At 41.2% G+C, this 26,981-nt stretch overlaps 1 protein-coding gene across 10 annotated transcripts in view; it reads right to left on the bottom strand.

Annotated features, from left to right (window-relative positions):
• The window catches only part of MBNL2 (muscleblind like splicing regulator 2), a 107,171-nt gene that overhangs the window by 44,275 nt on the left and 35,915 nt on the right, over positions 1-26,981 (bottom strand). For 9 of the 10 annotated variants that reach the window (XM_039557860.1, XM_039557748.1, XM_039557965.1 and 6 more), the window contains exon 2: positions 24,267-25,098. The exons of the other annotated variant lie outside the window; for it this stretch is intronic. In XM_039557860.1, coding sequence (XP_039413794.1) covers positions 24,267-24,440 — 174 coding nt within the window. In that variant the 5' untranslated portion in view covers positions 24,441-25,098. The remainder of the gene's footprint in view (positions 1-24,266; positions 25,099-26,981) is intronic. 10 annotated transcript variants of the gene reach the window in all.

Below are 26,981 nucleotides of genomic sequence, written 5' to 3'. Positions count from 1 at the left end.
AGAAGATCTAGCAAAAATAGCAAGAAATATAATGCAGCTACATTTATCTCAAATGGTAGCTTACGGAATTAGGCAGCTAAACCACGGTTATGAGAAAAGATAAGACACATTAGGATGTCTTATTACTTTCCCTGAATACTATATTCATTCCAGTACTAGAATATGGGATTGTGGTCTCGAGAGTGCTTATAACTTCTCAATACTGTGTTGAAGGAGCAGATAATTATTCTCTTCCTTAGACAGATTCGGCACTGACTAAATAAAATTCTAGGTTAATTTCAAATTAAAATACTGCCTCTAGGTTTTCTAAGGCATATATCCATGACTTTGGGGGGAACGCACACACTAGACTCCCTACCATTCATTATACGGCAATGACATTGGAATACCCTGACGATCTCCACAGCACCTGTCTTCATCAGCGTCATGAGCAGATGCAGTGATACCAACCTCAATTACATGACCACATCTACTATTTTGCACAGCCTTTCCCAGACAGCGAATGGTATTTCTTTTAACCCTGACAGTCAGTTGTCAATGCTCCAACACATATTCATCTACCTCCTGGCCTGAATGCAAGCTACTCACTCCCTTTTGGGCCTGTGCATAGGGCTGGCTCTAAAGGATCACATTAGTAATTGTGCGGTTAAAATTATTAATGGATTTCTCGGTCTTCTTGTGATACTAGACAGCATTCCTCCCACTCTGCACAGAATAAACTGAGACCAAATATGGTTGAAGAGTTGAGAAGTGCCTGCAGTTTTTGGCTGCAGGCGTCTGTCCTCCTTTTACTTTGCTCTTGCATCCATGTGGCACATGCAAATGCCTCACTAGACACCTACTGCTCTTGGAATTTGGGAGTCCACCCACCTCATGGCTAGCAGCAAAGATGCCAGTTTCAGGGACCCACTCAGTGGTTTCCAGAGAAGAGGTGAACACCTGACCAAGAGGCCATTTCCTTCCAACTCTGCCACTGCCTGCCTCTCTTGCTGCACTAGCACCATTTGGGTGGAGATCTGACCCCTCTACATGCCACCCCTCTCCAGAATGCTGTCTGTGACATGCACACACTGAGGCATAGGGCTGGAAGAGAGCAGACACTAATGTTGTCTGGACAGCACATCTCCAATACATTTTCCTTAACTCTTGGCTCCTACCCAGTTCACCTGACCAAACTCCCACTGTGTCCCAGATTTCTTCATCTCCATTTCCTCACATTCAGCCTTACCTCTTCCCTGCTCCCTGCTCCAGCACCTGATGCCAGAAGGAGCTGTACCCTTAGTCTGAAGCCAGCTGAGTGTATGTGGTGCAGTCTGCCTGCACAAAGCCTCTGCTAGGCGTGCATAGATGGTGAGTTTTCATACTTAAAAAATGACCAAATTTGGGTGAAATTTCACAAAAATAGCAGAAGGAGAATTACTGGTATCAGAGCAACCCTTCTGGTGCTGGATCTCAAGGTGCAGCTATAAACAATGAGAAATCAAGTTTATTATTGAGCCAGTTTAAAAAAATGTAGGGAAAACCAAGGTATTTATGTCTCAACTGTTTTTCAAAGACGGTTGAAGTGTTTCCCCAAAACTTTAAATAAACACTCTGAGTCAGTAATTGAAATGTTTCAGCCCAGATAATTGCATTTTGAGAGACATACAAACCGCAGAAAGAGAGGATATTATTTGGAAAGTGGTGGGGAAGATTAAATCCAGGTGATGATGATGGCACACTGTTTGTTGGTAATAAAACACTCATGTGTGTCTCATCAACATGCCCAACCAAAGGCTAATGATTACAGCAACTCCAAGCATTTATGGAGCAATAAAAGTATTTAAACACAATGGCAGAAAGCAAAACATCCACGTTAAAAATGAAATCTGCTGGACCATTAACCCAGAAATACTTTAATACAAGCAGTTGTTACATGTTCAAAGCTGATGCACTCCACTGACAGAATAAAGAGTTACTAAACAGCATTTTGGAGAATATAATGCCTACATGCACATAAACATCATTTCAAGGCGAACACTTTGCTCCACTTCAAATTGCATTGAAAGGGATTGTGTACTAGTGTACTAAGTCTTTCCGGTGTCACAGCAAAGCCCCAATGATCTATACAGAAAGAAAAAAAAGTCATGAATTGAGCCATTTGATTTGAGCAAAGACTACTTCAATTTGTTTTCTTCAGCATTTTGAAGATGATACCTTCCCACCTTTAACTCTTAGTAGGGAAAAGAAATCAATCAAGTATTGACAGGCCATTACAACATCTAGTATAACACGTGCAAACTCACTTGGAGAAAGGAACCACTTTTGTTAACTTGTTCTTGCTTCCCCCTAAAGTTTCTACAGGAGACAATCAGGCTCCGCTGCAACAGTGATAAACTGACAACTTTCAGTGTTCTATCTCCTGGAAGCCTTCACAGGTTTGGCACCCTGCTCATCTGTTTCTCAGGAGAAACTAACTGAGGGTCTGAAATACTGTTCTGCAAACGGGAACCAAAGTACAACACAATTTACGACTTTCTTTTGTGGGTAAAGTGTTTTCACTGCCTGCACCTTATCTGAGCAGGAGTCACAAGACGGAGGTTCCCATAAACATCTTTTTGTCAAATGTTTCCTGTTGTTTGGCTGCTGGGAGGGAAGAGGCAGGATGCGGTCAGGAGCCAACAGCACAGCCAAGACTTCTGTCACTGCTTTTTATGCCTAAGTGACAACAACAAAGTGAGAAGCTCTAAGTGAAGATTATACCACCTTCTCCCTCTCTGCTCCCAAGCAGGAACAGAGAGACCAGAATTGCTGAGAACTTTCCTCTCTGGAGCAGGAAGGAAAAGACCACAACCACCAAGACCTCAAAATTTCACGCAGACTTTGAGAAGGTACTCAGCTCATAAAGTGGCCTGGCAGTGTGGCTGAACCATGTTTTCATTACTCCCAAGAGACTCATTTGTTGCAGCTACTTTAGAGGACTTTGGTTTAAATATTCTTTATAAATGTCACAAGGCTGAAGAATACATTAAACTAAAACTCTACAAACCAAAACAAAGTTTTATGGAAGAAAAAAAGCATAATGATCTCATGCTTTTCACAAGAGTGGCTCTTTCACAGCCAGAAACCATTCAGTATTTGTTTCTATTTTCTATTTGTCTGATACACACATCATGAAGTGATCACAACAATCGCGGCATTTCAGATTCAACCTAAAGGACGTACAGGTTAGAATGTAGTATGGTCAGAAATGTTACTCATAATTGAAGCCATCTTGATTTGGATTTTTCAAAAAGCCTTTGTAATTGCAGACAGTCTGGAAAATAAGTATTTAAATGGCCAATTCAGTGTTTTTTTCCCATCCTGCTGCTTTTCAGCGAGGAAAAATTGTGATGGATGAGTACCATTCATCACGAGAAATAGTCAAAATATGAGATCACTAACCAGCAGCTAGACAGGGTTTAGTCAACTCCCTTGTTTAATCACTGGGGATTCAGTGTCTGGATGGAGGGAGGGCGGGAGGGAGTTTAGAGGATTCTACAATTTAACAGTAATATATTAAAAATATTTTAAAACATTATAGTCATTTAAACCAGGCTGAAACAGCTAGCACTATACATCATGGGTTTCCAGCACAGCAGAGAGAGGGACTCTCTCAAACAACAGTGACTGCATGAAAGCTGGCATATGTAGCAATAAAAGCTATTTTGGCATGTTAGCAAGACAAAGACTAGAGTCAGGTCTTCTTTGTCAAGTGCAACCTAAAATCATGCCCAAAAGATACAGTTCCTGATACAAGCTATCATTTACCTCCTACCACTCATTCACAGGGAAGCTTACAAAATATTACTCTTCAGGCAATTGAAGCTTTATGCTTTGCTACTTAGTAAATAAGTAAAACAGTGAAAGCCAAAGGAAGACCTACTTTCGAAGATGTTTTCACATCTTTAGGCCAGTCTCGGGAGCACATAAGCTGCTCTGTAGGGCAAGTACCAGGGTATCAAAAAACACAGTATGGGAACGTGAAACTCATTAGGGATCTTCCAGATGACCTGTGAGCCAGATGGAGCATCTCCCTATGAGGGCAAAGCTCTGACCTAAGGCACTGCTGAATCAATCGCAAGCACACAGGTAAAAGATGGAGGAGGTTGGAAGGGCTGCACTCATTTCCCTTCATTGGTAAGCAAGCCAAACGCTACAGAATCAATGGATTATATACATGTAGGCAGACCAATCACATACAAACAGTGATATCTTTATAAGAGTACCTCTGTATCTCTAAAACTATGGCTTCTGACACAGAGATTGCTTTGGAAATGAGTTAAACATGAAGGCACCCCAAGCACATCATTATTAGCTTTATAATTGTAGTTTCATTTGTTTTTAGATTTTTAGAAACCTTTAAAGTGGATTGATTTCAAGTATCTTGCCTTCCTATGAAAGATGTTGTGGAATACAGCAAATAATCTCAGTCTTCCTTGACAAGTAACTTCAGTACAAAGGAATAAACTGCCAATGGGGAAAAAGTCTTTCAATTAATTTAAAGTCAACATTAAGATTACAGAAATGCTGCTAACATTTTTAAAGGAAATTGTCTCCTTCAGTAGATATCAACAGGATTTTTATTTATTTTACTTTACCATCCCACACTGAAAACTCAGTGTTTCATCAGTGAGTACTTGTCTGAATTCTTCTTCATCAATGGTAGTGTCAATCATAAAGTTGTAATGAATAGAAAATACCAAATTAGCTTTAAAATTCAACTGTGCTTTAAGAAAAAACATAGTGAATTTTAAAGGTATGAAGGCCTCAGTAGAAGGTTCATCCTATCTACAGACACCCATCACACTGTAGACCATGCTTTATTCGCTTTCCCATGCTATAATCCTGAGAACAATGAAGGAGAGACAGCAAAGAATGGAGATGCATGCCTAAAGGACTCCCTCGGCTGGCCGTATTTAACAAAGTGTTCAGTTTTAACTAAAGAACATTTGATTAGCATATCATAGAAACCAAAGAAAAGGTAAGAGCTATGAAAAACCTTTTCAAACATCAAACAGAAATGAAACAAGCTTAAAAATAGAGTTGCCTGCAAGCAAACAATTTCTGGAATGTACTGGGGGAAGCAAGGGAGAATCCCACAACAAAGGAGATTGCAAAAGCCAACCCCGTTTAACAAGTGGAATTACCAGTTTGGAGACTACAGGGAAACAAGGCAAAAACACCAGCAAGTCTGATACAAAGAACTTTTCTCAGCATTTAATAAAAACACCAACATAAAGGCCAATTGCTGGGCAATTAAACATGGCTCTTTGGAAATGCAAAGCCTTATACAGACTTGGTTAACTACTCATGGAGTACTAGAATTAATGAGGAACTGCAGCTCTCTTGGAATAAAGCTGAACAATTTCAGACACATCTGATCACAGTTGGAAAATGTTAAGCTATCTGGGTACCAGACAACAATTTATGTATCATCAAACAGCTGTCTGCCAATTTATCATCTGCTTCTTGCGGACACACAGAGAGCTGCTAACCTATAAAGATCTCAAAAACATGATTCTAACACTTTATTTTTATGTGTGTTGTTAAAAACAAAGTCACCCATACACACTAGACCCTAGATGTACAATGAAGTATTTTTCAGATCTCTGACTGAAGCGAAGAGGATGATGACAACCCTGCTATGATGGAAACATGGTGGTTGCCACTGCTCTCCAACACCCTTAAAACCCCCACAGACCCCCTAAGGCTGTAGGAGAGTACAGGTAATTGAGATTTGCCAGTCTGGAAATGAGAGTCACTTTACAACATTTCTCCATGCCTGGGCATGGTCCAAGCAGGCACTGTGGCTCATGGATCCGAGCAGCAAGCTGATGAAGGCCCTCAGCTGTTTGATGCCACACAAATACTCAACGTCCCCAGCTCCCACTGCCTCTTCCCACAAGACAGAGGGATTATCCAGGATGGCCCTGAGTAGCTGCACTGAGAGGTATGGGATTGCTGGTGCTGTCTACAAACCTATGCCCACCTCTGAGGAACCAGCAGTAAAGCAGCAACCCTATCCAACCCAACCCAACCTCCCTTACCTTAGCAGTTCCCACAAAAACATGGGGTGAGCCAGCCTGGACTTGTGTGTTCAAGTAATTAGCTCCACATAAGCAATTATTTAATGGACTTCAGATAAACATCATCTTCCGTTTGGAAAGGTAATTTATATACGAAACAAACTGCATCCACTTCTGTCTTTTGATCATGTTCACGAACAGATCAGGGGCTAACACTGATATTCCTACATCTTGTTAGCTGCCTTATAATTAGGAAAAAAATTAAATTCATAATCCAGAAGTTTGATTTTTTCTTTGTCTAAACCTAAAATAAAAATACACGTAGGCGTTCCTTAAAATGAAAGTGCTTCAAGGACAGTGGAGTCAGATAAAAATATATTGCCTGTTGGCTAGTGCACCATCACCAGAGAAGTGAAAACTGCTATTCCAACTACAGCCGGGAAGTATTTAGGACAGATATTCAGCCAACTTTAACTATCTCCTGAGAAACAACTCAACAAAGCCAGTATCTGTAAATGCTCTGACAATTTGTAACATAAAGAAAGGCTGAAGGTTTACAAGATTTCTAGCTCCTTTTAAAAATATGAAAAAGAACATAAAGGTAGAGGGTGAATGCATCATGCAATAAAACTTCACTTAAGTAAAAAACACTAACCTTCTTGAAAATAATTAAATCAGATGATAATGCACTTCATTAAAAAATCAGTTATGATGATAAAATGGGTAAAAGTACAGTGAAAGTAAAGTAGAAGTCTTACTTTGGTGTCTAAATTAGAAATTGGTTGAAAATTTTGGGAACACATATCCTAATCCTAATAAAACCTTCATATTTACATATGGCCAAACTAGCAGGTAAAATTAATGCCCAGGAATCTTTTAAGATTTGTCTCTCAAGATCTCATTGTAAGACCAATTTCCTTAGTCCAGTATCATTAACAACAGTCACTTTCGTGTTCACTGCAGCATACCACAAATGTGTTGATGAGTTCAGTGGTATATAAATCTGGAACAGCAAAAAAAAAAATGAACATCATAGGGCAATTGAGTTCACATTTCTCTGTCTGCTTCTTAGAACAACCCAACCAAACAACAACAACCCCACTAACTTTTTATTACATTTAAGGATCAAAATTAATGTTAAAACAAAAGTTTCAAAAAGAAGTGTGAAAAGTTCTCGTTGTGGGCCCTTATAGTTTTGCTAAACTGACTATTTGATAAAACAGTTACCATCTACACTTGTGATATGGTACTATGGAATTTGGACACCTCCTCTCCCCCAGTTTTCTCCTATTCCCCTTCCTGAGCAATGTCAACAACAGCTCCCAAGACTGGAGTAGATTTGTTCCCCTCTGGCACCCTGTATTTCCCTCTGGAGTGCAAGCTGGGGTAGCTGCCCTCTTTTTCTGCTGCTGTGGTCTCCAGCTCTTCTCAAACATCCAGATTTTTTGCGAGTCACTCACTTCGTTACAACACATGCACATTGCCTCTGCACTTGACAGAAGGTTACAATTAGGAACACTTCTGTAATTACTTAGATGAGCTGTTGTACACCTCTGAATTTGTCTTCATATTCTCAAGAGCAAACCGCAGACTCCGCTTCTCAAGAGCCACTGCAGCTGCATACAAGTAAATAAATAAAAATCTTTTTTTTTTTGACAAATGATTCCGCGTTTAAGAAAATAAAACAGCTGTACTGTGTTAGACCAAGGTCCATCTAGCCTGGTATCCTGTTTCCAAAAGCAGCCAGCAGCAGATGCCTAGGGACTAGTATAAGAACAAGGAAACTATTTAGTGATATATATTGAAAATATTTTTCACATATCCTTGATGGAAAACAGAGATGGAATTTTGACAGAAGAGGGGAAAAAAGCAAAAGAAAACAAAGAGTCCAACACACACACCCTTTCCAAAAGCATGAAACATTCCTTTTGAAATAAAAAGAATTGAGAGGAAGATAAATCTTACTGATTTCCTTCTTTTTTCTTTTTGTTTTTTAAAGAAGCCCTCGGGAGCAAGGAAAAACCAGCAACTTACTTGCTATTCAAAGAAACAGTGTAAGTACATACTGATGCACATCACTGGCCAGTTAATTTTGAAGAACCCTTGACTATCAGTGTCAATGGCTTTTCTCTTGTGAAAGGGCCCTCATGGAAACCTACTGGTAGGGATTCACATCATGATATCCCAGATGAGAGCTCTGAAACAATTAAAATTAATGGATTTATAAATACAGCTTCCAAAAGTATATACCTCAGTTAGAGGGAAAGCCTGTTCCACTTAATGCCCTGGGTCAGACAAGAACCATTGAGGCACTATAGTGGAAACAGGCTAACCAGGCTGCACTTAGAAAAGAACATGAAGTGTGGGGACAGTGAAGTGCCCCATGAAATCAGCTGGAGGTTTACAGTTGGTTTAGTTGAATATGGGATCAGTTGCAGAAGAAGTCATCCATAGGGACATAGGCTGGAGGGACTATGAAGTCACAGATGCAGAAATCAACTGCTTTGATTACACTGTTAAGCCTCATATCTCCAGGACATCAGATCTTGATTTTTAGATCTGTGTTTTTCAGAAGCTCCAGTTAAGCTAATGAAATGTGATGATGACTCGTGCTTATCTGGGAATGGGAAGACAGAAGCATCAGGTTATGACAGAAGATTATGAAGTTGAAGTTTGGAGATCAAGAACCAGCATGAAAGAGCAGAGCATTTTTAACCAGTGACAAAAGCCCCACCCATTAGTGCAGACACAGACTGGAAGGTGTGCAGCTATAACCTGGAGAGGGAGCTGGTCATGGAAGAAGAGAACATCATGGATGCTTTCATCAACTACTGACTGACAGTAGAGACACCATGGGTGTGACCAACTGTGGAAAAGGCAGTCACAGCCCCAAGGAAGTATCAAACAATGACTGCTGAGGAAAAGGCAGCCAGGCCTCTTCCTCTCCTGCAGAGACTCCACTTGAAATGCCACACATGCCTCTGGTCACCAATGTCCAAATCAGCTGGATTAGACCTGAAGCAGGCATGGGCGAGGGCTGCCAAGGTGACTCAAGGAAAGGAAAGCCTGTCTTACAGAGAAACAGTGTGGAGGGGATTTTTGACTGAGTAAAACAGGCTGAGGAGAGGCACGTACTAAACATTTCATCTGTATATCTATATGTATGTATGTGATCTATGCATTCATGGACTCCTAGGTGCACAATAAGATGTGTCAGAGATTCAGCCTCTTCCAGATATTTTAAAATACTCTCATTTTTAAACAAGTGAGTACTGTCAGGCATGCTCTGTATTTCCAAGATGATCAATACATATTACCCAAAGAAAGGCTTGTAAGTACAAAAGTTGCTCTGTTTTTTCCCCAGCTATGTTAGCAGGTCTAATAGAAAATACTGTCTCTCCTCACTAACCTTGAACAGCTTAGTAATTTCTCCTACTTCTGAAAGAGAGAGAATAAGTAAAAAAAAAACCAAAAACCCCCAGCTGCATCCCTTTCACAAAGGGGAAAACAGAGGGGCAGAGTTGTTAAACAATTTGCTTTAAATAACAGAGAACATCATGTCAAAAGCCACCATTTAAAAAAAAAAATCTTCCAATATCCAAGGTTATCTGTGACGCAAGTGCTTATTATGACTTGTAGACTGAAGACTTACTATTTCAGCTCAAAACAGGCAGATTCAGGTGTTTTGCAAGAGAGGTGTGCTGAAATATAAGATGGCTATCTTCTGATTTACTACTCACAAATTTTAAAATTAGTATGAGAGAAAGCCACTGCTGATTATAGCTAAGATTTACAAATACTGTAAATGTTACATAAATTTTTAAGAGGTTTGCACTGCGTCCTCAGACAAATGGAGACTTATAGATAGAACAGAAAAAAATATCACCTTTAGGAAATTGTAATTACATAAAATTTAAGCACATCCTCTCCACATTCTTTGGGGAAGGGAAAGCATGCTAAAGTTGCTGTATTTATACTGACAAATTACGGTTATCTATTTAAACTAGGGTTTTAATTAGACACAGTGTGCACATAAGAAATGCAAAATCAAAAAAAAAATCAAACTAAATTTTAATAACGATCCTGCAGATACCATATCAGAAAGTTTCAGCCTTCCGTTCAGATCACTTGAGGGCTTTTTTTTCATTTTTCTTTGTCTATAGTTGCACAGTAATTTTTTTCCATATGACAATGCTGTTCTTCAAGCCAGTCTGAATGAAACAGCCAAACCTGAGAACATATAACACCATCTAAACACCATCATAACAACACTGGTATTCCCATCCTCTCTGTACCTGCTGGGTTTTTTATCATATGAGGAAATAATGAGTTTAGAGAGAAGACTGCTTCATGTTACACACAACAGCAGCAGATCTCTCCGCAGCTTTCCCCTTTCTACGTGCCTGCTGTATTCTATGGAATTTCACTGAAAAACCAGCACAGTTTTCCAAACTGTGCTGTCCTCTCTGTGGCCTTCTGCTGGTATGCACGGAGATGCAGGGCACCAGCATCTACTGCTAGGCCCTGCTATCTCACCAGTGTCAACCTCTCTTCCTTTGGGCTGCTCTAATCACATCTCATTTCAAGACATAAAGCCGCTTGAGATCCCAAGGATGCTGGGAACAACAAAACCAGTTAGGTATAGCAGTTAATTAACTTCTGTTGAACTGAACCAAAAATCAATTTACCACCATTTCTTTATGGCATCTAAAGATGCTACACATTTATGAACTTATTGCACTACTTTTTCATTTGGTATTTCCACATCTATATCAATAAGTTAGCCCACTAAATAGAATTTGGTCATGTACACAGATATATTATGAATTAATTAACCTTCACTTGCTACTTAATTAGCCAGTGATAACATTTCTCATTTCACATTAAAAACTTGCTGGCTACTTTCACACCCCTGATTCTCACGTGCATTGCTGAGATGTGCAGCTGCTTTACAGCAAATCAAAGCACTCCAAGATACAGCTGACACAGATCACAGTGGATCTTTTCGCAACACCCAAGACTGAAAGGCAAATAACTAATTAGAAAGAACAGCCTTATTTAATTACCTAATAATAAACTCCCTTGCTCGTTAAACACATTACATATATTGTAACAGCTGGCATACTGAAGTATCTGATAAAGGAAAACCTGCTTATAGTACTGTTGGTACTTTAGGGAAAGCCAGATAAATGGGATTTTTTTATAGTAGTACTCATTTAAAATACCATCTACATGTTGGATGGTGGAAGACTCAATATACTGCAACAATGTCAAGGTTGGGTGAAGAAAGTAGGACTAACCATCTCTTAGGCCAGCTCTGAGTAATGCAGAAGACCAGCTTACTCCTGCAAGATACAGGAACAACCCTAGAGGGCTGCTGCCCCGAAAACAAAATGAGATGCTATGAGCTTAGGACAAACGGCATATGGTTCTTACATAAAACACAGTCGCCTTTATTTCCAGGACAGTATTCTTTTTTTTTTTTTCCTTCAAGTGGATGTCTAAAGAAAAAATGCCTCAAGAAACCTAGCAGCAGGGATGGTAACTGCAAACCTCCTCCTTCCAGATGAGCACTCACCACAGACTCTAGAGTGTTGCGTCTTCTCTTGCTCTCTCCTACTGCCTGCAAAATTTCTGTGGTGCTTTCTACACAACAGCCAGCTTCAGTGAGGGGTGTCACCTTCCCCCCGTATCATCCACCAGCCTTTCCCTGCCTTGCACACCCATCTAAAATAAGACCTAAATCTGCATTCCTAGTGGAAATTTCCTTCTGCCTGAAGAAAAAGAAGTCATGGTAAGTACCAATGACTCAATAAGATAAATTTGCTATTTGGAAAGATTCAATATGGAAAAATATAATGAAAACCAGGCTCAACAAGCAACCAGAGGCTAAAGGTAAGGGGGGAATGGCTGTAGGCAGTCCTTTGCCACATCTCTGCCCAACACCAGAACTGTGACTATCATTAAATGGGTACTGCTGCAAACATCTCAAATGAAGGCAGGAGAGTTACAGATTTGATTGCAAATCCCAAACCCCAGCTTCTTGGTGCTTAACCAAGTTTTAAGGATCTCCTCTTGCCTGCATGCTCCAAGAACCTCTTCCATTTGGGAAGGCTTATGGGTCTCTCACTCTGTTTTTCCACTCTAGTATTAGACTACCTGTTTTTAAAAAACTTGTAGGAACTTAATTATTCTTGAGACTATGATCTCTTCATCAAATTTGGCTGAAACTGGTCAGTGGGTTTACAAGTTAGCAGGGGAGGGAGGGAAAGAGAAGCAGACTGACTGTGTAAGCCTCATTTCCTCAAGAATTCAGGCTAAAAACAATTATAGCCAGAAGGTTCAATTAAAGAAGGAGACTCATAGACGTTTGCTGCACTTCAAACACAAACTGGTTCATGCATACTAATCAGTTAACACAGCTCTCACCGAAGGAATGAGAGTTTTGCAGCAAATTAATATTTATATTGATTAAAACTGAGAACTGTGGCAGGCTGGAATTTCAACAGCATCAACATGTTCAGCATGAAGCATACAATCACCCTCATATTCCTTCATACTAACACTAATTTACTCACATGGTAAGATGCTCACAGCATCTCCACAGCAATATCCACACATCTCCAACTCTGCACATGCAAATCCCATGCCTACATTTTTAGTAATGCTGAGATGTATGGTATGACCGGTGCTTTGAGGCACAGTGTAAGGCAAAATGCATGTGGGGAACAGCCTGCATTTTCATGGCATCCATTATTATACACTAGTTAGGAAAATTACCATTAAGATACTGTTGGAAAAGCAAATATTCTTCTCCCTTTTGTATCAGAAATCAACTAACTAGATGCATATTTGATAGCACTTGACAGATGTTCATATGTTCACATCTGCAAATGAAGTAAGGCAGAATTATACTTCAGAGGAACTAGACTTCCTTTTTTTAACTTTCTTGTTTTTTCAAATGCATATTCTGGTTAATTTCTAGCTTTAAAATCTTCATAAAGCAGTAGTAATGGTTGGTATTTTAATGTAAATTTGCAAAAGGTTGTCCATATTTTTATTTTTAAAGAGGCTGAGTTCACTGCCATAACATTCCTGTGCCTAGAGAGATTTTCTTTCTCATAGGTAGCAAAAAATGAGCCCAGTTACATCGGTTACAACTATTTCAAATTAATGAATTTGCATTAGCCATTCATGTTCCCAAGGGTGAACTCTAAATCACATGCTGAAAATGTTCATCCCCTTCCCGGTCTCCACAAGGGCATCCATTTGCTACAGAAGAGTTTTTTCCGAGTCTGGCCTATACCCCAGCTTTTTTTTAGCCAGGTCATCACTGTGGCAAATGCACTGTCCACCTTTTTACTCAAAGCAGTTGACCCCAGAGTTTCCAGTTAGTAAAAGCCTCTCAGAAAGGCTTCACTCTGTTACCACAGAGAAGCCAACAAGACCACTTGGAGCACCCTGGGGTATCCCGGACTGTTGCATGGTGCCAGCAGATGCAACACACACCTCTGACATACCACTGAAAAGCCATTAAGAGTATCGAGGGCATCTCAAATAGAATCAGATGCCTCTGATTGGCCAGCTGAATCAAGCCAAGACTCACATCCTATCCCCAGCAAATAAATACATATTAATTTTAAAGTGATGGCCTAATCTAGCAATTGATCTTTGGAAAAAACCTCAATCAATCATGATACATCTCTTGACCTTCACACGCTATATCTAGCTTAAAAAGTTGGGTTTTGTTCAGTGTTTCACTCAGTTGGGGCTGAAGGCTAGGGGCCAGTGGGGGTTGGTCCAGTGTCTGACATGCTGGATTTTAGTTTTTGGCTCACTGTGAACCAACAGAGAAGGTCCCAGCACCTCAGTTAGCTTTGAATCACAGCTGGGCAGTTCTTATGGCCACTGAGCATCTGTACAGGCACCATCAGCCTGCACTGGGTAAGCTCCTCTCCTGACAACATGGAAGGTGGTAAACAAATCCATTCAGTCAGAGGCACAGCTTCACTGTGGAGTGCTCAGGGCTCAAAGAGAATGTCAAGCTAGAGTAAATAAACTGTGTTTTTACAAAGTTTAAAAGTTGCCTGGCCTATGGGACATGCAGGTGAGGTGGCAGCAGCACACCTGATGGGCTGCTAAGCCAGGCCATCCCTGCAGCTGCCATGACACTGCACACTGTAGATTTCCTCTCACTCAAGCCAAGCAGTCCTGTGAGGAAGCAAGGGTTGAGAACTTGTAATACCTCATAAGAAAGGGAAGATCTACAGTGCAGTGACTGCACCAGGTCACCTGTCAGTCAGGAGCACGGCATCAGTGCCATACTGTGGAGCAGTGTGTGAGCCTGTAGGGTAACAGCTGCCCACAGGGAGCAGGATGGCTCCCTTGGCCCCTTGAGCCACCAAGTGCACACAAGGGTTTGCACCACAGCTGCTACATCCCTCGTATGTTTTTCATATGCGGTATTCCACCGATTCTCTACTTCTTTTTTTTTACTGCTCGATGACTTGATCTTTCCAAGCGTTAGGGCTATCTGACTCTTGAGGCACTGCTCATACCACCTTGTCACACAACCCATTAACAAAGCAGATGAGAAGACAGTTTATTTTCACCATTATTAATTTCTTCTTCATTGTGGTCAAGACCCTGTAGGAATCTAATACAGGGTGGTACACGACGCCCACAGCCATGAGACAAACATCAAGGTCAAAGAAAAGGGATACTTCTAATTTCCTTTTGCATTTCAGTTGTGGGATTTATACCTCACAGCAGGCTTTCAATGATGTTCCAAGATCTCTAAAACCACAACAGTTTTCCTTTTATTGCAATAGATTTCCAATGAAGTCCATCTCCTCAAAAAAAGATGCCAGTATCATATAAGGAGACAATGAGTAACTGGGAGAGGGCACAATTGTCACACAGACTTGCAAATAAACTCCCCAATTCTTGTTGTGTTGATTTTTACATTTAAAATATCTTTCCAATGCTGGGTATGAACTGGACTAATAGGAATACAGGTCTTGTCTCTGCTAGGCTTTTCCATCAGGAAGCTCCCTGAGCACAACCTTGTCTTTTGAATTTTATGATACAGTCAAAGTATAACAGCTTGGGAAGAACAGCTGATGCCTGAGCTGAGCAAAAGCGACATACACAAGGCCAAGGGAAAAAAAAGCACCTGGAATAAAAGAGGAACCACCTGCCAGAAAAATAAAGGAGTAGGTGGGGAGACCTGGAGAGCGCAAGCCTGTGGGAACAGTGAGTGACCTGAGTTAATAGGGAGCGTGGGGGAGGAGTGGGCAGTGAGCAATTGCTCTTGTGTTCAAAATCCTAGTGATGGGATGAGTCAGAGACTCTGATTGAATTTTGCCTTCACTACACCCACAAACTGGTTATTATAAGGCTTAGGGGAGCATGGATTGGTGCAGCAACAAAAACTACACAGTGAATTGATGGGTATATGAAGCACCCCAGAGTGCCTGAAAATCTGAAGAACATCTGCCAAACATGGCCTTTCATACAAGGTTTCCTGTGGCCATAACTAATCTGCCTTGCTGCTCTTCTTCAAGTAATAAGATTTAGACTAATAACCAAGTGGCAGCTGCATCTGATGAGAAGGGGTACAACACAGTACCTGGAAATGCTCTTTGCAAGTCTCTTCTGGAAGCAGGAAGCTCCAATAATTCAACCCTGCAAGACCACTGCCCAGAAACTACTACATACTCCTTTAGTCCTTCAGGACAACACAGTTCAGTGAACAAGACGACAGATTTGTATTACCTCCCTCAGTGACTGTTCTTTAACTGCTTCTGCTTTCAACCATTTCTGCTCCTAGTGCTCATCCTCCTCCCAAGGCCAGGGGCCAGGTGACCTGCTCAGCCAGCTCTAACACACCAAAACCAGCAGTGGAAACTGCATTGGTAACACCCTCCCATTCACATCTGGAAACTGCACTGGTAACACCCCCTTGCTCTCATCAGGCGGCCCTAACAGGCCAGAGGAGGCCCAGGCTGTTGTGACACGTCTGCTCGTGAAAAGCGCCTGCTCTGACCTCTGAGAGGATTTGCCACTGAACTGCACCTCTGGGAAGACAGGCTTCCCATGAGTTCAGAGGGAGGGAAGGCCCGGGTAACTCAGCAGCCAACCTCACTCTCCTTTGAAAATGGAACTGAAGTTATAACAAGGTGTGCAGTTTTAAAATCTGGCAGGTCAGGTGGTGACAGGTGATACCAGTGACAGCCAGGACATCTTCGTGCTCTTGGTGCTGCTGCAAGACAAATGAGGAAACAAAACAGAGCCTTGAAGGAGACACCCAGCTTTGTAGCAGGCTATGTAATGAACTTCAACTGGTTCAACTTCTCTGCTCTTCACAGCCTCGGTCTGACAGCAGAGACATGGGCAGCAGGTTAGGACTTGCTCCTCCAAGCTGACTTGATGGCTAGTGGCCCTCTACCACAGCGGCCAGCCCTTGGCTCAATGCTGGCAGTCCACCAGTGCTCCTGCAGGTTAAGCACCACAGGTGACTGGGATGAGCTGTGCCTCCAGACTTTGTTCTGAGATAAATCAGAAATGTTCCTCTCAGGAGAGAGACAAACCTAGTGAGGAGCATGGTGCCCTCTGCAGTGATCAAACATCAATAGCCTTTTTTAAAAATAAAAATTAAAAAAAAAAAAAAAAAAAACTAAACACCATGTACTACAACAGCTAGAGGCTTATTACAGTTTCTCTCTATACCAATATAAGCCAAGTTCATGGATCTTTAAGTGTGTCAGCCCAGCAGTTCAGTTACTTGTTTTTTAATCTTACCTTCCTTTTAACCCTTCCAAACCAGAAGAGCTGGCATGGAGACAGCTGCATGAATAGATACTCAGGAGACAAACAGGAAAAAGGAAGTATTTAAAGAACTTGTACTTGCTGAGGACTACAGGAGAACATAAAGAGCTTTTTTTAGAAAATAAACAAGAACAGGTGATTGCACACACAAGGAATACTAAGAGTCCCTAAGCTCAGAGATAAAGGAGGGGGTCTTAAAAAAAAACTTATCCCTTCTTAAACCCCCTTTACCTCATTTTATGCAAGATGCCTAAATTTGTTGTTTCAACTTATATTTAATGCAGTTCTTTCCTCTCCTTTGGATCAACTCAAGTTGCATGGCTGCATGATCACCTGAACAGAGATAATGGGGAGCTAGCTGTGATAGGCCTGGATGTACCCACTTCTTTTTAGCAGCTGCTCTCAGTTGCATGGATTGGGTATAAGGTAAAATATAGTCTCAGGAAACAGAATGGCATAATTCCATGCAGCACTTTATTCTGAGTGCAAAAATTGCCATAGCCTGAAAAAGCAGGGCCTTTGGGAATCGTACCTGTCCTGGGAACAGCATTTTCACAAAGCAAATTTAAAACCTTCTCTCACAAGGCTTCCTTTGAACTCACTAGGGAGAAACATGCCCCTTTCAGAGTGAAGTCAGTGGAAAAAAGCCCACCCAAATTCATCCTTAGGACAATTCAGAGCAGAATCTATTCTGTTTTTTAGTACAAGAACTGGGGGCATCCATGGGGTGGGAAGGTTTCAAAAGAGCAACAGAAGTTGGTTTCCACACTGTATGTAATGAGGTTGTGGAGGTCGTTGCTGTGCGTGTTGAATGTGAGATGGTTAAAGAGCAGGACAAATCCAGTGGAAAGATGGTCACTGAGAGCTATTAGGTACAAGCATATCATGTCTGGCTCTCAATGTCCCCGGGCAGCACATCACTAGGAGCCAGCAGAGGACTCCAGGAAGCCACTGCATGTTTACACACCACCTCCAAGACATGCATTGCTCACCATTACTGGGTCACTGGGCCAAATGGGGCTTTGGTATGCCCCAGGGTGGCCATTGATATTCTGAACACACAGGGAGCCCACAGAGGTAATTCGGTCAGAATTAGCTCTAGAGGGTTAATAGAGTTTTCTAAAACTGGCCTTGATTGGCACTTTCTCTTCACGCCCACACTTTGCAGCAACTCAGACACATGAAAGCTTCTGCCAGGGAGTGTTCTCAGACTACCTGAGATTACTGGACATTTTACAAGAAAAACAAAGGTGGATGAAAAAGAAAGTATGCACCAAAGTTGTTGTTCTGGAGGAAGAGTGAGATCTGGATTCTGTATCCTCCATCTGAAAAGGTTCACCCTGCAAGTTCCACATCTCCAGAGCCCACAACTACTGAAAAGGGCAGCCTATCCCTCAACATCCTGCTGAAACTGGGTCACTGTGCACTAAAGCAGGCAAAATTCATGGGCCCAGGAGGTACAAGCCACTCTGTCACCCAAGAGAAATTACTTTTCCCATTTCAGTCATTCTTTCCCACCAGCTGTGGGCACAGTCCTTGAACTCACCTTGTCTTTGAACAGTGTCACACCACATAATCGAGTGATGGGCAGAAATTCAGCCAGCTAGGACACGATAAACACCCATTTAAATGCTTTCTAGTTTAGACAAAACTAGCCAATCCCCTTTCCATGCTCATCTATAGTCTGATCAGAGTGCTTCACCTGCCAAATGTGAGCAGGTATTACTTACTTCAAATTGTGAAATGATCCTGAGTCCCTGATATTTGTAAAACATTTAGAGACCCACAAAAAGAATCACAGGAAGACAAATGACTGCCTACTGCCTCCCAACTCTGAGCTCACTCTTGTACAAACACCCTGCTCACTTTAAAAAGCCTTTTCCCCTCCTTTTTCTAAATAAAACTGAGGCCTTCTTAAAGAGACTATTTTCAGTTCCAGATCCTTCAACATAGTGGATGTTCCGACAATTTCTTTTTATTTTTTTTCCCAGTAACCTTTTTAACTTGGTAAGCAAGCCTGTGCCCAGCTTTCAATTACTTTCTATTCTGTGGTGCCAAATGAGACCAGATAGACATATTCTTAAAAGGCTTTCATGAAAATGCAAATGACCAGTTCACAGTAGTCTGCTGGCTCAATAAATAGAAGAGTTCGAAGTGTTTAGACACTAATGAAAACCAGAAAAAGTTATCTGGAGCCCTAAAGAAGCTTTTGCTTCCTTGTTACCACCATAAAACTTGCAACAACAGTATCTTCAAGATACCTTCTCTGTTACCTGTATTAGCTTAGACAACATATCCTTCTAGTAGCTGACCTGCAGAAAGAGCATAAATCTGAGTCAAGAAATGACACCAGGACTGAAAATTCAGACTTGCCTGCAAACATAAGAGTTAACTCTAAGCCAAACACACATGATCGTATTTTCTAATCTGCCAAGCTTTCCCCTTTTCCCCCTCCTGAATATCACCACTCATTTTAATGTGGGGTTTTCTTTTTTTATTATTCCAATTCAAATACAGCGAAGTGCTGCATGTTCTTGTCCTCACGCATCTCACATATTATATTATATATTAGTATTCCTTTGAAAGGATTTTGTTCTTTAGTACTAACAGGACAAGAAAGCCTTGAAAACAGACTTGCTTATAGTGTCCAACTTGGGAGGGATCTAAATGTGATATATGAAGTGTTATATATTCACATTATTCACTTTTAAATTAAGCTACTTCAATCTAGGGAGAAGTATAAAATCCTAAACGAAGCAGTTTCTGAAATTCAAACTTTTGTGCTAGACAGGTCACTTCACAGACCCTTCTGAAAGCATCCAAAGGGGAGCCTGTAAGGGCTCCAAAAAGGTTTCAGGATGGTTATGGCAGGAGACAAGGCTCTGGCTCTGGCAGTGCTTCCTCAGCACCCTTTATCTTCCCACCCTCCATCAGGGTCCTGCCAGGAAAGTTCCCCTTCATTCACCTCAAGCACAGTGAACTGGATTAGCCTGGAGACACTTTCATCCTCACATTAAACTCACCAAGGTCACTTGCCCAATACACTTTTGGGTGTGTTTGTGTGGCCACACTGGCTGACCCAGTCACATGGGGCTTCTGCTGGAGGAAGCCTAATTGCTGGCAGTGATGTTGTGGCCAGCTAATGGGCACACATCTGTCCAACTGCTACACTCACCACCCAAGGGGTGCACAGAGATGATCCACTTGCATCCTCCTAAAACCCCACAAATGCCCTGTTCAGAACAAAGCAGACTCTGTCCTTCACCAAAGAGGGAGAAACAAATGCTGAGTTGCCTCTCAGAAGCCCATGCAGCAGAACCTGGCTTGAAACCAGCAGATTTCTGGCCTGAATCTGACCCAGACTCATTAGTCTTTAGCTATTTCTGTCTAGCCTGGAGCATCTCACAGATGAAGGATATTCAGAGCCCAGACAGTCTTCCAAAGTGAGCATTTTGGCTCCTCAAAGCTGTAATCAGTCCAACGAGTTGCTATTACAACTTTTGCTGGATTTAAGGTCAAGTACTGCAAGGACAGGTACTGGGAGCCAAAAATGCCTTCTGAGTTAAAACAAACAGGTTCCATCAAATTCTACTGGCCTTTTACTTGGAACCACCAGAACTACAAATATACTTCTTTAATACAGGAAAATTTGGATTATGATGCAATTATGTTACTCCAGAAGCCCAGTCTAAGGCCACAGCACTGTCACTGGCAGAAGTGATCCAGTGCTCTGCTGGTGCCACATGGCCCTCCTCTCTTCTGCAGCAACTACAGCAACAACTCATGTTTCCAAGCTGGTGCACTGCACAATCAGTAAGATAGCAGTGGGAGCACAAAGGAGGGCATGGTATGACATAGAGGCAAGTGTCCCTGGCTGGGATTACATCATTTGGTCCAAAAGCCAGCTTTTGCTAGATTAGAAAAATCCTAAGGCTACAGGAAAGTTGGTGTGAAGGTGCTTTTGGTCACACAGTCATAGGATAATAGAAGGTGAAAGGGTCCTCTGGACGTCATCTGGTCTAATCCCCTGCTCAAGCAGGGTCACCTAGAGACAACTGCCCAAGGACTTTATCTTAGACAGTTTTTGAGTATCTCCAAGGATGGAGACTCCACAACCTCTGGGCAGCCTGTGCCAGTGCTTGGTCACCCTCACAGGGGCAAAGAGTTCCCTGATGTTCAGAGGGATCCTCCTGTGTTTCAGGTTGTGCCCATTGCCTCCAGTCCTGCCACTGGGCAGCCCCGAGCAGAGCCTGGCTCTGCCCTCTCTGCACTCCCCTGCAGGTATTTATATGCATTGACGGGATTCCCCTGAGCCTTCTCCAGGCTGAACAGTCCCTGCTCTCTGAGACTTTCCTCATGGGAGGGGTGCTTCAGTCTCTTCATCATCTTTGTGACCTTTCACTGGACTCTCTCCTGCAGCTTCATACTGGTGCTCTGGTAGTCTGAACCAGCTGGCAGATACTGATACCGTGGCTCCCTTGTCTGCGCTGGAAATCTGGAAAGAAGATGGCATGCAGGGGAGCGTATGTCCCTACCCAAAACAGGGCCTCTTTTGATCAATCAGTGTGTAAAGGAGAGTCTGCCTCAGAGTGCTGTATCTTGTGTTTGACTCAGTTCTAAGGGAGCAGCTGTAACTACCAGGCACCACCTTAATGTAACATAACTCATTCATAGACTAAAAAAAAAATTCTATCTTTTCTGGGTAGAAAGATGTTTATCCAGAGACTAAACACAATTTATTTTTACAGCAGGTACACCAAACCAAGACAGTTAAAAGGCTAAGTCTCCAGAGCTCTATATGCTATGTAAATAAATGCTAAATAATTGCCTGCATTAAACTGTGGTTCAATGTTCAGCAAGGAAAATAACTCTTGTTTTTTTTAATTAAATTCTGATTTTATCTATAATTCTAGACTATTCTGCTTGTTTATTTACATGAAAAGTCATCCCACTTGTTCAGTGCCAAAGCCTTATTCTGAAACTGTATGACTAACACCAGTACTTCCAAAAGCTATGTATCAAATAGATTAATGTGACTAACCTACGTCCCTCATCTGGCAATATAAGCAAACTGAGCTAACCAGGCACACACATTTTGCTGTGGATACGTCAATTTACAAACTCTTTTCCAAATAACTGAGATAATGATTGTGAGGACACCAGTCAGCACAGCCCAGAGCTGTGCACTTGCAGTGGTCCCAAACAGTTTCCTGTGCAGAGCAGGATGAGGTTAACACATGGAAGTGCACAGCTCCAACTCATGCTCAGAGCCAAGGAGCTGCAGTTGAAGGCACTGTCGTCCCACTACTGGATTTCCCTCCACCGGTAGCAGGGTTGGTGGGAAGAAATCTGTGCCTCCACCTCTGCTGCTTCAGGCCACAATCTGAATTCTTGGTATAATCCCATCTTTCCCAGCAATTTAACCCATTGGACTCAACAGAAGATGCAAGATGGAAGGCACAGGTGCATGCTCTCTTCTGCATGAGAGAGTGATGATGGGCAGTAGGACAGAGCAGTACCACTTCAGCCACCAGAGCTGGGCTGGAGTGGGCTGGCCCTTCCGGATAAATGTCCTCCCACACAAGGTCAAAACATGGCTGCTTGCTTTAACTACATTTTTTTACACGATTTACGACTTCTCTCCACTGAGCAATGATGCTGGTTGTCAGTAAATTATCCACTGTGACCCCTCAGGATTTCTCTTCATGGTATTATTAGCTTAGTCTGTGACTCCAGTTTTTATTTGCAGACAATAACCATCCCTGAACAAAAGTCTCCAGCTTGAATAGCTGGCAACTCCACTGTGAGTGCCCAGCACAGCCAGGGAGAGCAATGCTGTCCTCAGGCATCAAGGACAGGTGCATCACTGCTTTGGCCAGGAAGATGCAGCAGCAGCACCTCTTTCACTGCAGATCCACTGCCCTGCCAGCCCAGGGGTGACCGAGTCCTGCTGCTTATCTCCAGCCTCCCAGCCACAGACCTGAGACTTTACAACACATAAAAATAGTACACAAAATCCCCCTTCTACTGACCTGCTTATTTTTTGTAAAATCAGAGTATTGCCCACTTGCTGCAGACACTAGTCTGCTTGTTTAAAGAAAAATTGTCTCCCACAGTTGTCTCCCACTGGCAGACAACCAATATACAAGAACATCTACAAAGAAGCTATTACAGTTTATCGTGCAGTAATCCATGGATTAAGGTCATTAATAGCCCTCGATGACATACTGCCATGACTCCAAAGGTGCTCTTCTGGCTTACAGGACATACAGAACATAACCCCCTCATAAACATTCCCCCTGAGATACTGTCTTCTAAATCTTCAAAAGAAAAGAAGAAATGAGAAAAAACAGAAGGCAGATGCCTAGCACAATATCTTGCATTGCACTAAAAAAAAAAGTTATAATGGAACTAAACCACCCTGAGTTTTCTTCTCTTTCAGACTGATGTTTTCACAGTAAAAGAGTTCTTGGTAAGTGAAATTTTGATCCTCAGAGCTAAATTTAAAAAACAAGCCAAGACATTCTCCCATGCCCAGAAGATAAAGCTAAAAGTAAAAACTTTCAAAATAAAATCTCAAATGCCCAGTTCTACCCTTTAATTATTGATATGAAATAAGCTTTCTCCTTCTGTTGACACAAGAACACAAATTTATCATCATGGAAAACACAGTGTACTCCTCAAATCCCAGGGGGTCATTAATCTTCTTTTATGCAGTACATGAACTATTTTCACAGAACTTTTTAAAATAGTTTTCTAAAGCATGCCTTTAGATGTCTTTAGGAAGTCAGAAGAAGCTGATGGCCTAACAACATAATTGCTAAATATCCTCCAAAGGAGAGAATCCCTTTGCTCATCCTAAACTTATGCTCATATCTGCACTATCCATACATGTAATTACCAATCCTATTAATTTACCTGATATCCAATATCAAGAGTAAACAACCCCTTGTGTCAAAACTGAAGTAATGGATAGACTTTTCTTACTTCTGTTGATCTAAATAAAAAATCTGCACTCTTTCCATATGATTTGTTTGTTTAAGACCCTGGGAATCGCCTAGCATTGTGCCACTGTGTATTTTCATTTACCACAAAACAATTATAATTCATAGAATGTATTCGGGAGAATACAATTGTCCTACCAGATGCAAGCAATTCTGTATCCCACAGTCACATGCAATTTTTGTAAACAACATAGTGACATTTGAAAAAAAAAATCCTTAGAAAGAAATATTAAAAGCTTCAATAAACAAACGTTATGATAAACAACATTTGTTTCAATATACATCTTTCTGATCAACCTGGTTTAGTTATAACTCATCATTTCATATTTTACTTTCACTACAATGTAGTAGCATTTTCACTACACATGCAGGTTTGTTTTCTTACCTTTAAGGAATCAAAGCAGGCAATAACTCTTCCATTTTCAACCTGGCAACTTTTAGGGGGGTGTGCAAATTTGCATTCTTCATCAGAGCGTGAACAAGTTCCCCTCTGAAACTGCCTGCACACTTCTAATGTCAGCCATTTTGTATCTCTTACGGGAGCAACATTCAAAGCCATGATGAGAAGCTGATTTTGAACTTGTAAGTTGCTGTCAGGTGAATTATGCTGAAGAAATTTCCAAAACTAATGACAAAGGAAAGGGAGAGGAGGCAAAAAAAAAATCAGAAAAAAATAACTTCAAATCTAATTGAAAAGAAAGTTAAAAAAAAACAAACAGTGGGGGACGATTAACGATGTCTAACACACACAAAGCAGAACAAGCAGAGAAAGTTTATCAGCAAGCAGTCACTCATCAATCATTAAGTCCCGCTTGTAGACTTTTGGCTGGGAAAACACATGCTCAGACGCATTTCTGTCTGTAAAACACGTGGGTTTGTTGATTGTAATCACGGATGCACAGGTTTTAACCCAAGGTCCATCAATGCAATGGCACTCCTTGATAGAATAGCAGTCCTCGGATGGTTGCTTGCCGGTATTGATTACACAAGAAAAGCAATGCAGTCATTTGTTCATGTCCCAGGAATAATAATAATAATCCTTTTTCTGCTTTCAGTTTCCCATCAACTAATTGGCAAATGGAGACAGCTGAGGTATCTTCTGCCAGGTGTAAGGTGAAGGCAATGTCTGGCTGGCAAAGATGGAATTTTGAGAACACGGGCGTAGCAGTCCTCGCTCGTAAAAGTGACTTGGCAAAGGCACTTTTTAAGTCACTGACCTGACAAAACAAATACAGCATCAGTTCACGTGCAACTCATTCAAATCAACATTATGAAACCTACAGTCCCTTTTTATCAGATATTATAAACATACAGCCAAAGTTCACTCTTTTTTTTTCCAAAAAAAAAAAGTCATCCTCCTTTGTGAAGTTTCACGTGACAAGGGAATAACCAGTTGAAACATGTACTGTAGTAATATTCCAGGCAGCAACCCAAAAGTTGGGAATGATTTAAATAGATGAATGTGGCAGACACAATAATTACGCACGCTGGTTGTGAAACAATTCAATCTAATGTGCTCAGTCTCCAAAACAACATATAAGAATCTGTTTCCATTAATTTATCACTTGGCCCTTTAGATTGTGTTACTACATTATAAGTTGTTACTCATTATTTGTTCTTCCTTAGAAATGAGGATGGTAATGTTCTTCTCAGATTTTTTGTCTCCTTCTATTTTCTCAAGGGAAAAAAGCCCCACAAACAAAAAAAATGTCATTCCAAAGTTACAGGGAATAAAACTTTCCATATGGAGACAACAGAGTTAGTTTTCCCGTTAACCTAGAGGCTGTTTCATAAAGGCTTCATGAAAAGGCTCACCGCCAAGCCACCATGCTCTAATGAGTCCTTTCTGATATGAAGAAGTCCTTATCTAAATATTCCTTTGATTTAATTAGCTTTTGTGGACCTCTGCAAATACATCGTTCAGCATCAAAACCTCAGATTTCAATACGGCACTTAAACTATTTGGGGACTATAAAATATCTAGGATATTTTACAGAAAAACAGATCTGAAAATCAAAGGGTTAGATATTTTAAAAAATTTTAACCACTATAACTGTATTTTATACATAGACAGTGAAACCATGAACATGATGTTTTCTTCTACCCAGCTTCAAAGGAACACAACTTTTACTTCGCAAATACCAGCCAGAAACAGTTGATGGATTATTTTTGTGCAAGAAAAAAGAAAAGGGGAAGGACTGGAATAAGTGAGATTTTAAAATGCATCAATAAAAATAGTTCTGAAAACACTGTCAGCTTTTCCATATCAGAACAATTACCATCCTGTGCTTGGATTCATCCATCTTAATTGAAGTCAGTATTGTTAGTAATGTGAGTAAGAATTACTCACACCCAGTTTCGGGACCAGATCCCAATTCTGACTTCTAGGTCTTCACATCAAAAGGCTTTTCTACTACTTCGTGATGCTACCAGAAGGGGTTTTACTATGTGACTGATTCTTACACCAGAACTTCCTACTTCTAGCATGAATAAAGGCAATGCAATGGTAATGGCTCAAAAATTCAGTTTCAAGTCCAATGTGCAAAAAGATGGGTCTGGATGACAGATAGCTTTACCCAGTCATAAAGAATAACGAGGTGCAAGAGAAATAGTACATTTTGAAATAATTCTATGCAGTTATAGTATAGTACATAAATTACAGATTCCTCAAATTCAATATTCCGTCAATGTTGTCTGACAGCATCAAAGAAGAAAGGGATTAAGCTGAAAACATACAAAGAGGTGAGAAAATACTCATAATTGATGAAAAGGAAAGAGAGGAGGAAAGACAAGAAGAGCCTCTCCACAAGGGCTTGTTGAGCTGATAGCTTGTTGGGCTGATGATTTAGCTGGCTAAATGTAAAAGAGGAAATAGTCTCCCTAGAGCCACACATTCCAATTCAGAAATGTCAGTAATGGTTTTCAGCAAAAGATGTAGGAGACAGACGGAAATTTTGGGAAAAGGGTAAATGTTATACCGCACACTGCTGAAAGTCACAAGTAGTAATACTCTGCAGGGCTGCACACCATAAAATTGACAAAGCTGTTTCTCAAGTAGTAGGTGTTAAGACTGAAAAAAACCAGACACAGCACGCGGCAG

The sequence above is a fragment of the Corvus cornix genome, chromosome 1 (assembly GCF_000738735.6).
Source record: "Corvus cornix cornix isolate S_Up_H32 chromosome 1, ASM73873v5, whole genome shotgun sequence".
NCBI classification, from domain to species: domain Eukaryota; kingdom Metazoa; phylum Chordata; class Aves; order Passeriformes; family Corvidae; genus Corvus; species Corvus cornix.
This window is presented reverse-complemented; position numbering and strand designations above follow the sequence as displayed.